Raw genomic sequence first — 13,386 nt, 5'->3', positions numbered from 1 at the left:
CAACGGCTCTGCCTGTGACTGAGAGAAACTGCTGAGAGCTGCAGACACAGCTGAGCACGTCAGTGGAATCGGCCTCCCCTCGATGGACTCTGCCTATACTTCTTGCTGCCTAGGTAAAGCAGTCAGTATTATCAGACTCCATCCACCCCGGATATCCTCTCTTCTCCCCTCTCACCTCAGATAGAAAATACAAAAGCTTGAAAGCACATACCACTAGGCTTAAGGACAGCTTCTATTCCACTGTTATCAGACCTCTTGTATGGTATGATGGACTCTTGGCCTCACAATCTATCTCATTATGACCATGCGCAAACACAAGGAAATCTGCAGATGCTGGAATTTCAAGCAACACACGCAAAATGCTGGTGAACGCAGCAGGCCAGGCAGCATCTATAGGAAGAGGTACAGTCGATGTCCTGACGACGGGTCTCGGCCTGAAACGTCAACTGTTTCACCACAGTCTGGCTAAGGAATTTCCTCCTCATCTCTGTTCCAAAGGGATGTTACGATTTGATCTGTATGAACAGTATGCAACACAAGCTTTTCATGGTGTCTTTGTACATGTGATAATAATATATCAATCTTGACTGAACTTCTTCCCATCATGCACCCTGCATTCTCACAGTTTCCACCTCCATTAGGCCTGCTAAGATCTCCTACAGGGATGATTTGAAGATACAACTTTTTTTTACAGGGATAACTTTTTTTAAAAGTTAGATTAATCTTGGAGTAGGTCAAAAAGTTGGTACAACTTCATGGCCGACGAGCCTGTACTGTGCTGTATGTTACTATGGTAACCTGTCTCTTCCTCCACCATAACTGGGCTGGGTTGGCCCTATAGGGCGCCACGGTGGTGTAGTGGTTAGCGCAACACTATTACAGCTTGGGGTGTCGGAGCTCGGAGTTCAATTTTGGCATCATCTGTAAGGAGTCTGTACATCCTCCCCGTGGAATGCGTAGGTTTTCTCTGGGTGCTCTGTTTCATCCCACGGTCCAAAGATGTACCGGTTAGTAGGTTAATCAGTCATTGTGAATTGTTCCGTGATTAGTCTCGGGTTAAACAGGGGGTTGCCGGGCAGCATGGCTTGAAGGGCCGGAAGGGCCTATTCCGTGCTGTGTCTCAATCAATAAATACAGAACAGCATGTGCAGAGGCAGTTCAGTTAAAAAAGGCAGAAAAGGCCAGGGCAGAAAGAGAGCCTGTTCTCCCTTCCGCCAACAACCCTCCAGGTGCCAAGGAAGCTGTTTGCCTTGCTGAGTGCTTCTAGCATTTTCCGTTTTGCTTTGGATTTCCAGTGTTTGTCGTTTTTAAGCCTGACTGAAAAAATACAAGTCTTCATGTAGATAGAGGCTTATGTTGGGTATTTAATACTGCAGAAACATTTGCATGGGGTGTATAGGGAGGGGTAGCACCTCTGGTGGCGGGGGCAGCTCATCCACCTTTAGTCCCCACCTGGCGCTCAGCTCTCACCTGTGGCTCCAAGTAGCTGTAGCACGCGCAGTGGCCACACCCCGGTAAAACGTCTCGGCAGACGGGCCAAACCAGGTGAGGGTAGCAGACGGGTCTTCGACCCTCGGTGAGGTAGGGGATCTGTCTGTCCCAGCGTGTGAAGTCTGGCCCTGGCAGATGGAGCGGAGGAGACCGATTAATGGTCCAATGGTCAGGAAGGCAGGCCAGCAGGCATTGGTGGAGCGCTAAGAGCACTACAAGGCACTTAGACATCCTGGTCATCCACTGCAAGAGGTGGTGATCTCTTTAAACTCACCCGGCAGTCGGCAAAGGCAAACCGCTGCTGTAATTTGCCGAGTACATGATTTCCCAATACGTCAAAGTGGCGTGGAGGGAAATTGTCCACCAACTGGAATTTCCAGATGCGACCTAAAGCAAGCAAGGAAACATTTGCGTAAAACAGTAAATACTATATATTATTTCATTGTGCATTCTTGATCGTTTGAATAATTCATTATGGGTTATATGTAAAAATAAGCAAATTGCATATGTCATGATGCTACCATCTGATATGCACACGCCTCGCTAAAAGTAGAGAACAAACTAAGATTCGCGTCTCTTGGCTCTCTTGTTTTCCTTTATTTAGTTTAATGCATTGGAGTTACAAAGCATAACAGTGGTGGCAAGGTATTTTTAAAATGAACCCTGTGGTGGTTCAGTGAAGTGCAGTGAGACGTTCAAATTAAAAAAAAAGTATAGAGAGATGTCTGAGTTAAAAAACATGAGAACCAGTTGAATAAAAAAAACAGCACAGCATGTGCAGAGATAGTTCAGTTAAAAAAGGCAGAAAACAAGAATTCACGGGTTCCCAAACATAACTATCATAAAAAAGAGCAGAAATGGCTGTCTACATTAGGAAGAGTGATGTGTTTGATTACACAACAGGTAAATGGATTTTGTATACTGAATGGACTGAACAGTATTTTAAAGCAAATGAATTAAACAATGAGGAGAAGTTACCAGATTTGATGAGTGCTTTGGATTTAAAGGCATACAGTCCGCTTAGAAATGTAACTGCTCCAACCAAACCAGGCGAAGTGAGTTTTGCTGATACTGTGAAAGTAATGTAGGAACACTTAGACTCAAAGCTGTTGTTCATTGTAGACCACTTTAGATTTCGTAAGCAGAATCGAAGGGAAGGAAGTCCATTTCAGCATACATGGCTGTATTGAAAGAATTGTCTGAGCATTGTCAGTTCAATGATGGGCTTAATGAGATCATTTAGTCTGTAGTATCTTATAAGAAAAGATTCAAAAATGGCTCCGAATGGAATTATAACTTGCAGTTAAAAGAGCAGTTGAAATAGCTGTATTAATGGAAACAGTCAGAGACATAATTGAATGCTGTCAGGAATGAAAGTGAACATGAACAAAATTGTAATGTCAAAACAGAAACCGGCCTGGCCAAGCAAAATGTGTTACCGTGTGGCAGGGGTTTACATACACCAGACCAATGCAGGTTTAAAGGTGAAACTTGCACAAAATGCAACAAAGTAGAACACAAGCAAAGAGAATGTTGGACAGACAAAAATTAATACTGTACAGGAAAGAGAAAAAGCTCAAAAGTCAGGTTGCGGTTTCAAAAAGAGCTCTGATCTGCATGCTGTTATAAAAAGTCCGATAATGACGACAATTACACAGGACTCGGTAGCCTTGAGGTTTACAAAGTGAAAGCTAACAATAGACTAGTAATATGCCTTACGCCAGAAGTGAATGGCAAATTAATGAAAATGGAATTGGACACTGGGTCAGCTGTTTCAGTCATTCCACAAAATGAGTTTGAATGGCATTTCAAAGATATTAAACTGAAGCCTGCAGATAACCAACTAAGAACTTATACTGGAGAAAAGATAACTCTCATGGGAACAACATTCACAACAGTGAAATACAAAACTAACAAGCCACATTGGGCTTGTATGTGGTAAAAACAAGATGGCCAGCGTTGTGGTGGCATGTGAGGCATGACGCTGAGACAACTACAACTTGATTGGAGATCCAGTCCACTATTTGCATGCCTGTATAGATATCAACTGAAAGTGAATTGAGGAAGGTACTGGATGATGCCACAACTATCTCTATGTTGTACATCGAGAACTGTTGCCCAACAGAGTACTAACAGGTGAGGGTGCCAACCTCTGTGGTGTTGGTTGGAAAGCATGGACCAAAAAAGGACCATGCTACTCGGAGGAGTTATGAAAGTGATCCAACTACAACAGTTTTTGAAGGCAACATATCTGAGAAAGCTCCCAATATGTTAATCAGGCGGTTACTTGCAAAATGTGGCTTGGTTTTAGGATGGAAAAGAATTCAAGGAGCTTCAGGAAAGTTGCAAACATTCGGCTTTTGTGAGTATAAAGAACCAGAATCTACTCTGCGTGAACTAAGGTTAGTGCATGAACTTCAAGTTGGAGACTAAAAGCTGCTTGTAAAAGTATGTAATACCCTGTTTAAGATTTTTACTATTAATGCTGTAGGGTATTTCACTTAGTAGCTTTCTGTAGAAGCAGTGTGTCTTGCTGATAGAATGTTTGGGTTTTGCGTCAAGATAAGAGGCTGTGACGTTCAGCTTAAGAATGTTGTGTCAACCAATCAGGATGGTGGAAATGGGAGAAAGCTGGATGGGGAGAGATTTGTGATTGACACTGGTGGAATTCGTGTTCTTTCTGGTGGGAGATGGGGAATGGAGAAGATCAGGAGAAACGGCCGTAGGATTCGATCTCACGGGAAGATGCAATTGCAAGAAGTGCTTCGTGAGTCAAAGGACCCCAAGGTGGGAGGTTCTACCAGTGATTGGTGACGAGAATTCAGCGCGTGAGTTAAAGATGACTCCAAATGAGCTCCAACTTTTATTTTTCTCCTTTTCTTTTCCTTACTAACTGTTCGATAAAGCTGAAATTTGTCTTTCTTTCTTTTTAAATCTTTTTATTGAGTAAGTATACAAAAAAGGTAAGCCATATAAACATTAATACAATGTTAAAGTATAATAAAATTCCAAAAGATAACAATACCAAAAAGAAAATACTACAAACAATGTAATTTAAGCATAAGAAACCAAGATAACATAATAGTATACTAGATTTTATATATATCAATGGAAAAAAAGAAAAAAAAAACCCCAAAAAAAAACCCACCGTGCAACTAACTAAAAGCAAAGCAAAGCAATGGGCTAACTTGAAACCAAACAGAGTTAAACTTAAAATCACGTCCTCAATCCCAACCTCCATTAAAACAGTAAAAAAAAACAAGAAGGGTAAATATTACATTAAATGAAAATATCGAATAAAAGGTCCCCAAATCTGTTCAAATTTAAATGAAGAATCATAAAGGTTACTTCTAATTTTCTCCAGATTCAAACATAAAATCGTCTGAGAAAACCAAAAAAAGGTAGTTGGAGCATTAAGCTCTTTCCAATGTTGTAAAATACATCTTTTCGCCATTAAAGTAAGAAATGCAATCATTCTACGGGCTGAAGGGGAAAGATTACTAGAAATTTTAGGTAGTCCAAAGATAGCAGTAATAGGGTGAGGAGAGATATCTATATTTAATACCTTAGAAATAATATTGAAAATATCTCTCCAAAAAGTTTCCAAAGTAGGGCAAGACCAAAACATATGAGTTAAAGAGGCTATCTGCCCCGAACATCTATCACAGAAAGGATTAATATGCGAGTAAAAACGTGCTAACTTATCTTTGGACATATGTGCTCTATGAACCACTTTAAATTGAATTAGGGAATGTTTAGCACAAATAGAGGAAGTATTAACTAATTGTAAAATCTGCCCCCAATCATCCACAGAAATGGTAAGCCCCAATTCCTGTTCCCAATCTACCCTAATCTTATCAAATGGAGCTTTCCTAAGTTTCATAATAATATTATAAATCATAGCCGATGCACCTTTCTGACATGGATTAAGGTTAATTATCGAATCTAAAATATATATAGGAGGAAGCATTGGAAAGGAAGAAAGTATAGTACTTAGGAAATTTCTAACTTGTAAATATCTAAAAAAATGTATTCTTGATAAGTTATATTTATTAGATAATTGTTCAAAAGACATAAGGGAACCATCTAAAAATAAATCCAAAAACCGTAAAATACCCTTAGTCTTCCAAGTTTGAAAAGCGCGATCCGTAAAAGAGGGAGGAAAAAATATGTTACCTAAAATAGGAATCGCTAACCCGAATTGATTAAGATCAAAAAATTTTCTGAATTGAAACCAAATACGCAAAGCATATTTAACAATCGGGTTAGAGACCTGCTTAAGGCGTTTCGAATCAAAAGGAAGAGATGAACCTAAAATAGAACCAAGTGTATAACCCTGAACAGATTGTAATTCCAATGCTACCCATTTAGGAATAGATAGTATGTCCCGGTCAAGTAACCAAAATTTCATATGTCGAATATTAATAGCCCAATAATAAAATCTAAAGTTAGGTAATGCTAAACCTCCATCTCTCTTAGCTTTCTGTAAATGTATTTTACCCAGTCTCGGATTCTTATTCTGCCAAATAAATGAAGAAATTTTAGAGTCGACTTTATCAAAAAAAGATTTAGGAACAAAAATTGGTAATGCCTGAAACACATATAAAAATTTTGGCAAAAAAAACATCTTAACTGCATTAATACGACCAATCAAAGTTAAATATAAGGGAAACCATTTAGATGAAAGTTGAGTAATATGGTCTATTAATGGTAAAAAGTTAGTCTTAAATAAATCTTTATGTTTACAAGTAATTTTAATCCCAAGATATGAAAGATAATTATTAATCAATTTAAATGGAAATTTATAATATAAGGGAAGATGTTTATTAATCGGAAAAAGTTCACTCTTACTAAGATTTAATTTATAACCTGAGAAAAGACCAAATTGTGCTAATAACTCTAAAACAGCAGGAATAGATCTCTCAGGATTAGAAATATATAAAAGTAAATCATCAGCATAGAGTGATAATTTATGGGACTTTAATCCCCGAGTTATCCCAGTAATATTTGAAGATTCTCGAATAGCAATTGCAAGAGGTTCTAATGCAATATCAAATAATAGGGGACTAAGAGGACAGCCTTGTCGAGTACCACGAAAGAGAGGAAAAAAAGGTGAGTTTAAAGAGTTAGTACGAACCGAGGCTACAGGGGAGTGATATAACAGTTTAATCCAGGATATAAATTTCAAGCTAAAATTAAACATTTCAAGCACCTTAAATAAATAAGGCCATTCTACTCTATCAAAAGCTTTCTCGGCATCTAAAGAAATAACGCACTCAGGAACATTTTGTGAGGGAGTATAAACGATATTTAACAATGTACGAATATTATAAAAAGAGTAACGACCTTTAATAAAACCCGTTTGGTCTTCCGAAATAATAGAAGGAAGTACTTTTTCTAGTCTATTTGCTAATAACTTAGAAAAAACTTTAGAATCAACATTTAATAAAGATATTGGTCTATAAGATGCACATTGAGCAGGGTCTTTATCCTTCTTTAGTATTAAAGAAATTGATGCTCTATTAAAAGATTCCGGAAGTTTACCAAGTTTCAAAGAAGCCTCAAAAACTTTATAGAGCCAAGGAATCAATAAAGAGGCAAAACATTTATAAAATTCAACGGTAAACCCATCAGGGCCAGGAGCTTTCCCCAGATTCATAGAAAAAATAACATTCTTAATCTCATCCATTGTAATGGAAGTATCTAATAAAGAAGACATATCCTGTGAAATCTGAGGGAAGTCTAACTTATCTAAAAAATCATTCATATATTTAGAATCTCGAGGAGACTCTGATTGATATAAAGAAGAATAAAAATCACAAAAGGTTTGATTAATCCCCACATGATCCAATATCAATCGATCATTTTGGTTATAAATCTGATTAATTTGAGATTTAACATAATTAGATTTCAATTGATTAGCCAGCAGCTTGCCAATTTTATCACTGTGAACATAAAAATCACTTCTTGTTTTCTTTAATTGGTTTACAATCGAGGACGAGAGTAGTAAACTGTGTTCCATTTGAAGTTCAGTTCTTTGTTTGTATAGCTCCTCAGAAGGAGCCATAACATATTTCTTATCAATTTCTTTAATCTTGTCCACAATTGCCATCTCCTCCTGCTTGTTTCTTCCTCAAAGCAACGGAATACGAAATAATCTGACCCCGAATATAGGCTTTAAAAGTGTCCCAAAGAGTGTTAACCGAAATATCTTCTGTATGGTTAATTGTAAAAAAAAGCTCAATCTGTTCATTCATAAAATTAACAAAGTCCGAGTCCTGAAGCAACAGCGAATTAAAACGCCATTGTCTATTGTTTGGTATATTGGCCATAATTTTAATAGAAAGCTTAAGTGGAGCATGATCCGAAATGGTTATAGAATCATAATCACATTTAATCACTGAAGGAATGAGACGAGAATCAATAAAAAAATAATCAATTCTTGAATAGGAATGATGAACATGTGAAAAAAAGGAAAAATCTTTTTCCTGAGGATGCAGAAAACGCCAAATGTCCGTCGACCCAGAATCAGAAAGGAAAAAATTAATCAAATTTGCAGATTTATTAGGTAAAGTCCGTAAAGGAGCCGAACGGTCCAAAGCTGGAGATAAACAGGTATTAAGATCTCCGCCCCAAATCAATGAAAACTCGTTCAAATTAGGAAACTGATCAAACAGTGATTTATAAAATTCCGGACAATCCATATTAGGAGCATAAACATTAACCAAAACTACTTTTTTATTAAATAGTAAACCACTAACCAATAAAAATCTACCATTCGGATCAGAGATAATATCCTGTTGTATAAAAGTAACTGAGGAATCTATAAAAATAGAGACGCCTCGAATCTTAGCATTGGAGTTCGAATGAAATTTTTGCCCCTTCCAGAATTTGAAAAAACGTAGTCTGTCCCCCCTCCGTACATGGGTCTCTTGTAAAAATAAAATTTGTGCTTTAAGTCTCCGGAACACTTTAAAAACTTTTTTTCTTTTAATAGGATGATTAAGACCATTAGTATTCCAGGAGACAAAATTAATAATAGACTCCATAAATCCTAAAGTCAACCCACAACAAGGAGGGTTGACAATAGGCGCGACCCACAAACCCGGAGAGGAAACAGAACATACAAAAGATACCGGGGAAAAGGACGCAACCAGTACTTCAATAATGTATATAGCCCAAAGAAAAACAAACTAAAACGTGAAGCCCCTCCCACCACCCCCCGCCCCAAGACCCCAAGGCAAAATCTAAAGCAGACCCGCCAGAAAGAAGCAAGCGCTAAAACTACCCCCATGACTTCCGGTATACGCTCCCTAAAAAAAAGGTATAAATATGAAAAGGATCAGCTAATTGTAAAACAGTAAAAAAATAAGTAAAAAAAAGTTAGCTCAATTAGAATACACACAGAACAGAACAAAAGCCGGAAAATATATATTAAGAAAAACCACAATAAACCTCAAACTCATGAATAGACACAGCAACAAAAAAAAATAGGATTATTAACATAAAGTGATTATAAAAAGCAAAACAGAATAAAATTTAAAAAAAAAACTACAAAATTTAAGGCCGCACAGGAAATACGTAAGATGACAAAAGGGAAGTAACCACCCAGAATCCCCTGGGAAAAGAAAGAAATGACGCAGTTAAAAAGAAAGTTTAGCAGCCATATTAAGAAATCAAAAGTAAACTTTTCTGCCCAAATAGGGCACAGAAAAGTTAAAACCAACCAATTCACAGCCTCCGATCAACGGAGAAAATTAAAAAAAAGGCAATTAAGATGTTGAAGATGAAAGTTGATCCAGATAACTCTGGGCATCCGATGGAGAATCAAAAAAACGAAGGGCTCCATCTGACATGCGAATCCTTAGACGTGCAGGGTACAGCAGCGCTGGTCTTAAATCCATCTTATAGAATTCCGACATCACGGATCTGTAACGGACCCGTTGGTCCCAGATTGGTTTACTGAAATCTTCCACAAATCGGAACTTAAGATCCGAAAAATCAATGAAACCTTTAGATCGAGCGAATCGAAACAGTCTCTCCTTGTCTTGAAAGTAATGAAAACGTAAGATAACATGCCTAGGTCTATCTGACCTAGACGAGTATGAGGGGATTCTGTGAACACGATCCAGTAGCGGTGGTTGGTCAGGAAATACAGTAGGGAATGCATCTTTTAAAAGCTGAGAGAAATATTTCATGGGGTTGTTAGCTTCAACGGCTTCCCTCACGCCAATCATTCGTAAATTCTGCCGTCGCATTCTAGATTCCAAGTCAGAGTTTTTAAAAGTCAAAAAGTCAAGTTTCTTCTTCATTACATTAATTGTTTCTTCGATTTTCCCCATCTTAAGCTCACTTTGTTGCGCGAATTTTTGAAGATCAGATATAGCCGACTGATGTTCCGCAATACATGTTTGCATCTTATCAATTAAATCGGCAATTTTCTGGAAATTAGTTGAGATCTCCGTATGAATCAGGTCTTTAACAAAGCGTGCAATTTCCGTACGAATCATCTCCCTAACAGAGGTTGAAATTTCCCTCTGAATTAACTCCGATATCGCTTTCAAAGTCACCGGTGATTCAGTCGGAGGGAGATCCGTAGCTTTCGGTTTAACCGGAGGTTTACCATCCTTGCCGTTTTTCCCGTTCTTAGACATAGCAGATCTAAGTATCTTCCAATTGTCAGAGAATTCAGTTTAATTCAAAGTATTGTAAAAATTGATGCCTTAATGGTTAATTAAAGTATAGCTGACCATAGAGAAAAAAAACTCAGAGGTAATGGAGCGAGTCAAGAACGCGACTTCACTCCATGAGCGCTACCGGAAGTCTCCTGAAATTTGTAAATAGACTTTCTATATAATTTTATGGGTATATGATCTGTTATTTTGTGCCGACCGATTATTGTGTATGGGCAGTATTTACACAGCATTAGCCCAAATGAAGGTTTCTTTAATCAGAACATCACGATGTTCCTGTTTGGCTGAATCCCAAATCACATTGACCCTAGATGTGTATTGTTTATGAAAGGTGGCCCTCCCTCCGTTGAGTCCAGTGGCTGTTTAGCGGGGCCGGCAATGAGCCAAGTTTCCATACAAGCCTGGTGGGAGAGGGTCTTCAAGTAGATGCGAAGACCAAAGTCCAGCTCGATGAATGGAAGGCCGAAAAAAAAGGAGTCAATTGAGATACAACAACAGAGGATTCGTCAGATGATGTTGTGAATGAGGAAAACAGGAGAGATCAGTTCGTTAAGGGAACAATAGAAGGATTAATAAGAGAATACTCCAGTGAACAAAGACGAAGATGTCTGAACTAGAAGAAGAAAAAGGGGAAGAAAGGAGTCCAGAGCCATCAGAACCACTTCTTGCAGTCTTGGAGTCAACTCCTACAACCACTACGGAGGAGGTGCCAGAACCGGAGATCTTTTCACAGCCACAAGTTTCACCTGCCAAGCACAGTTACCCCCTTGTCAGGAAGGACGTAATCCCACAAGAGTAAGAAAGCCTCCACAGCAATTAAATCTTTGGGACTGAATGGGATAATTTAAAAATTTACTATGCTGTGGATGTCAATATAGTTGTGTTATGTAGTATACTGTACATATAGTATATGTATACAAGTTGAGATGTATTCTATAGTGAGTTGGAGCTTATTATTAAGTCACTGGTTTTTGAACACAAACACGCGCAACTGACGCTATTTAAAACCTGCTTGCTCTAAGCGTGATATAGTGTCTAGTGGCCACACAAGTGCACACGTCTGATACTAGTTAGAGAAAGTTCACCAACAGTCTCCTGTCCCAATTAAGTGGCATAGTGTCCCAAATGAATGGGAATCCCAACTATTTTCTTGATTAGTTTTCGTTCCGTAAGAATTGTGCCAAATAAGCGGCTGTCCCAATGAATCGGAATCCAATGTATTTATTAATGTATATTTTTTTTCATAAATTCAGTTGTATTTCTTTATTTTCCTGTCATTGCCTGCATGAAAAGGAATCTCAAGGTAGTATATGGTGCCATACATTCAGTGGCCATTTTATTAGGTACACTTGTACACCTGCTTATTAATACAAATATCTAATCAATCAATCAATCATGTGACAGCAATTCAAGGCAAAAAACCCAGCAGACATCTGCATAACTAATCTTGCTCTCTGGAGGAGGTAAGGTCTTGGCCCTTCAATGTATTAACTTCTTCTGCAGTACACAGAAACGTGGCCTGCAATGCAAATAAAGACATTTGTGAATTACCACGAGATATTTCCATGTCATTAACAAACAACACCAATTCCAGGTATTTTTCATTCCCTTACCCATGATCTGATGTATTGAGGTAATTCTTTTGCATGGTTGTAAATTAACGTCCTCTCCCGAAGGCTCAGTGAGGGTGTTCTGTGCTCTGGAAAGGCTTTACTTTGCAGTACCTTCATAGATGCTGCATGAACTGTTGAATTGATCCAGCGTTTTTTTTCGCTCTACATTCTAAAATTAACTGTCATTGAAATTCTGTTTCTATCACAGGAAATGCTTCAAAATGCTTTATAGGGGTGTTATTCAATGAAAAGTGACTGAACAAAAGCTTGGTTAAAAAAACAAAGAGGAACCTTAGGAATTAGAACGTAGATAGAACATTATAGCACAGTACAGGCCCTTCAGCCCATGATGCTGTGTTGACCTTTTGGGATCATTGGAACTGGATACTTCAAAGTACAATTCAGAAATCGGAGACGGAAAGGGACTTGGGAATTCTAAAGGTTAATTTGCTAATTGAGTTGGTAGCAAGAAAGACAAAGGTAATGTTAGCATTCATTTCAAGAGAATTAGAATATAAAAGCAAGGATGTAATACTCAAACACGAGGAATTCTGCAGATGCTGGAAATTCAAGCAACACACATCAAAGTTGCTGGTGAACACAGCAGGCCAGGCAGCATCTCTAGGAAGAGGTACAGTCAATGTTTCAGGCCGAGACCCTTCATCAGGATGTCCTGACGAAGGGTCTCGGCCTGAAACGTCGACTGTACCTCTTCCTAGAGATGCTGCCTGGCCTGCTGCGTTCACCAACAACTTTGAAGGATGTAGAACTGACACTTTCTGAGGTATTGGTCAGACTACACTTGGAGTACTGTGAGCAGTTTTGGGCCCCGTACGTAAGAAAGGATGAGCTAACATTGGTGAGGATCCCAATGAGATTCACGAGAATGATCATATGACTTGTACTTGCTGGAGTTTAGAAGAATGGGGGAAGAAGGCCTCAGTGAAATCTATCAAATATTGAAAGGTGTAGATACAACAGATGTACAATGGATGTTTGCAAGAGTGTCTAGGACCGGATGGCACAGTCTCAGAATAGAGGGATGTCCCTTTAGAACAGAGATGAAGAGGAATTTCTTCAGCCAAGGGGTGGTGAATCTGTGAAACTTATTGCCACAAATGGCTGTTGAGGCCAAGCATTGGGTATATTTAAAATGGAGTTTGACTGGTTCTTGATTAGTAAGGGCATCCAAGATTATGGGGAGAAGGCAGGAGAATGAGGTTGACAGGGATTGTTATGTCCTCTTGTTGGCTCTAGTCTAGGGGTGTTGGGGAAGCAACATAAAAACAAGTCCACCCTCAGTATCATGCATTGTTTGCGATGGGAAAAGGATAAGGGAGGCACAGGCAGTGGGTTTACAGAAGTGATCCAGGGCAACCAAATCCAAGGGAGTAATCCAAAAGCTGAAACCCACAGTACGAAAACACAGGTCAGAACACGAAGACTCAAGCAAGATGGGAACGCAGAGCTTCAGCCTGAGTGGTTCTGACGTTGTGCTGACTGCAGGAACACATTTAGGGAAAGAATTGAAAGGCCCCTAGAGTAGCCTGGCATCTGAAAAGAATTCATGATTCTCATTCTGGAGACGG

The 13,386-nt window shown here is 38.8% G+C and overlaps 1 protein-coding gene across 10 annotated transcripts in view; it reads right to left on the bottom strand.

Moving 5' to 3' along the window:
* Positions 1 to 1,515: 1,515 nt before the first annotated feature.
* The window catches only part of hemk1 (HemK methyltransferase family member 1), a 193,164-nt gene continuing 181,293 nt past the window's right edge, over positions 1,516 to 13,386 (bottom strand). For 8 of the 10 annotated variants that reach the window (XM_063068215.1, XM_063068209.1, XM_063068211.1 and 5 more), the window contains 2 exons: positions 1,766 to 1,878; positions 1,516 to 1,619 (listed from right to left, as the gene is read on the bottom strand). In XM_063068215.1, the coding sequence (XP_062924285.1) occupies positions 1,827 to 1,878 (52 nt within the window). In that variant the 3' untranslated portion in view covers positions 1,516 to 1,619; positions 1,766 to 1,826. Of the gene's footprint in view, positions 1,879 to 11,352; positions 11,704 to 13,386 lie in introns of those variants that run through there. The other 2 variants (XM_063068207.1, XM_063068210.1) reach the window with 2 other exon arrangements.

This window comes from Mobula hypostoma, chromosome 15 (genome assembly GCF_963921235.1).
Source record: "Mobula hypostoma chromosome 15, sMobHyp1.1, whole genome shotgun sequence".
NCBI lineage: Eukaryota > Metazoa > Chordata > Chondrichthyes > Myliobatiformes > Myliobatidae > Mobula > Mobula hypostoma.
Note: the sequence above shows the minus strand (reverse complement) of the source record. Positions and strands in the feature narration are given on the sequence as shown.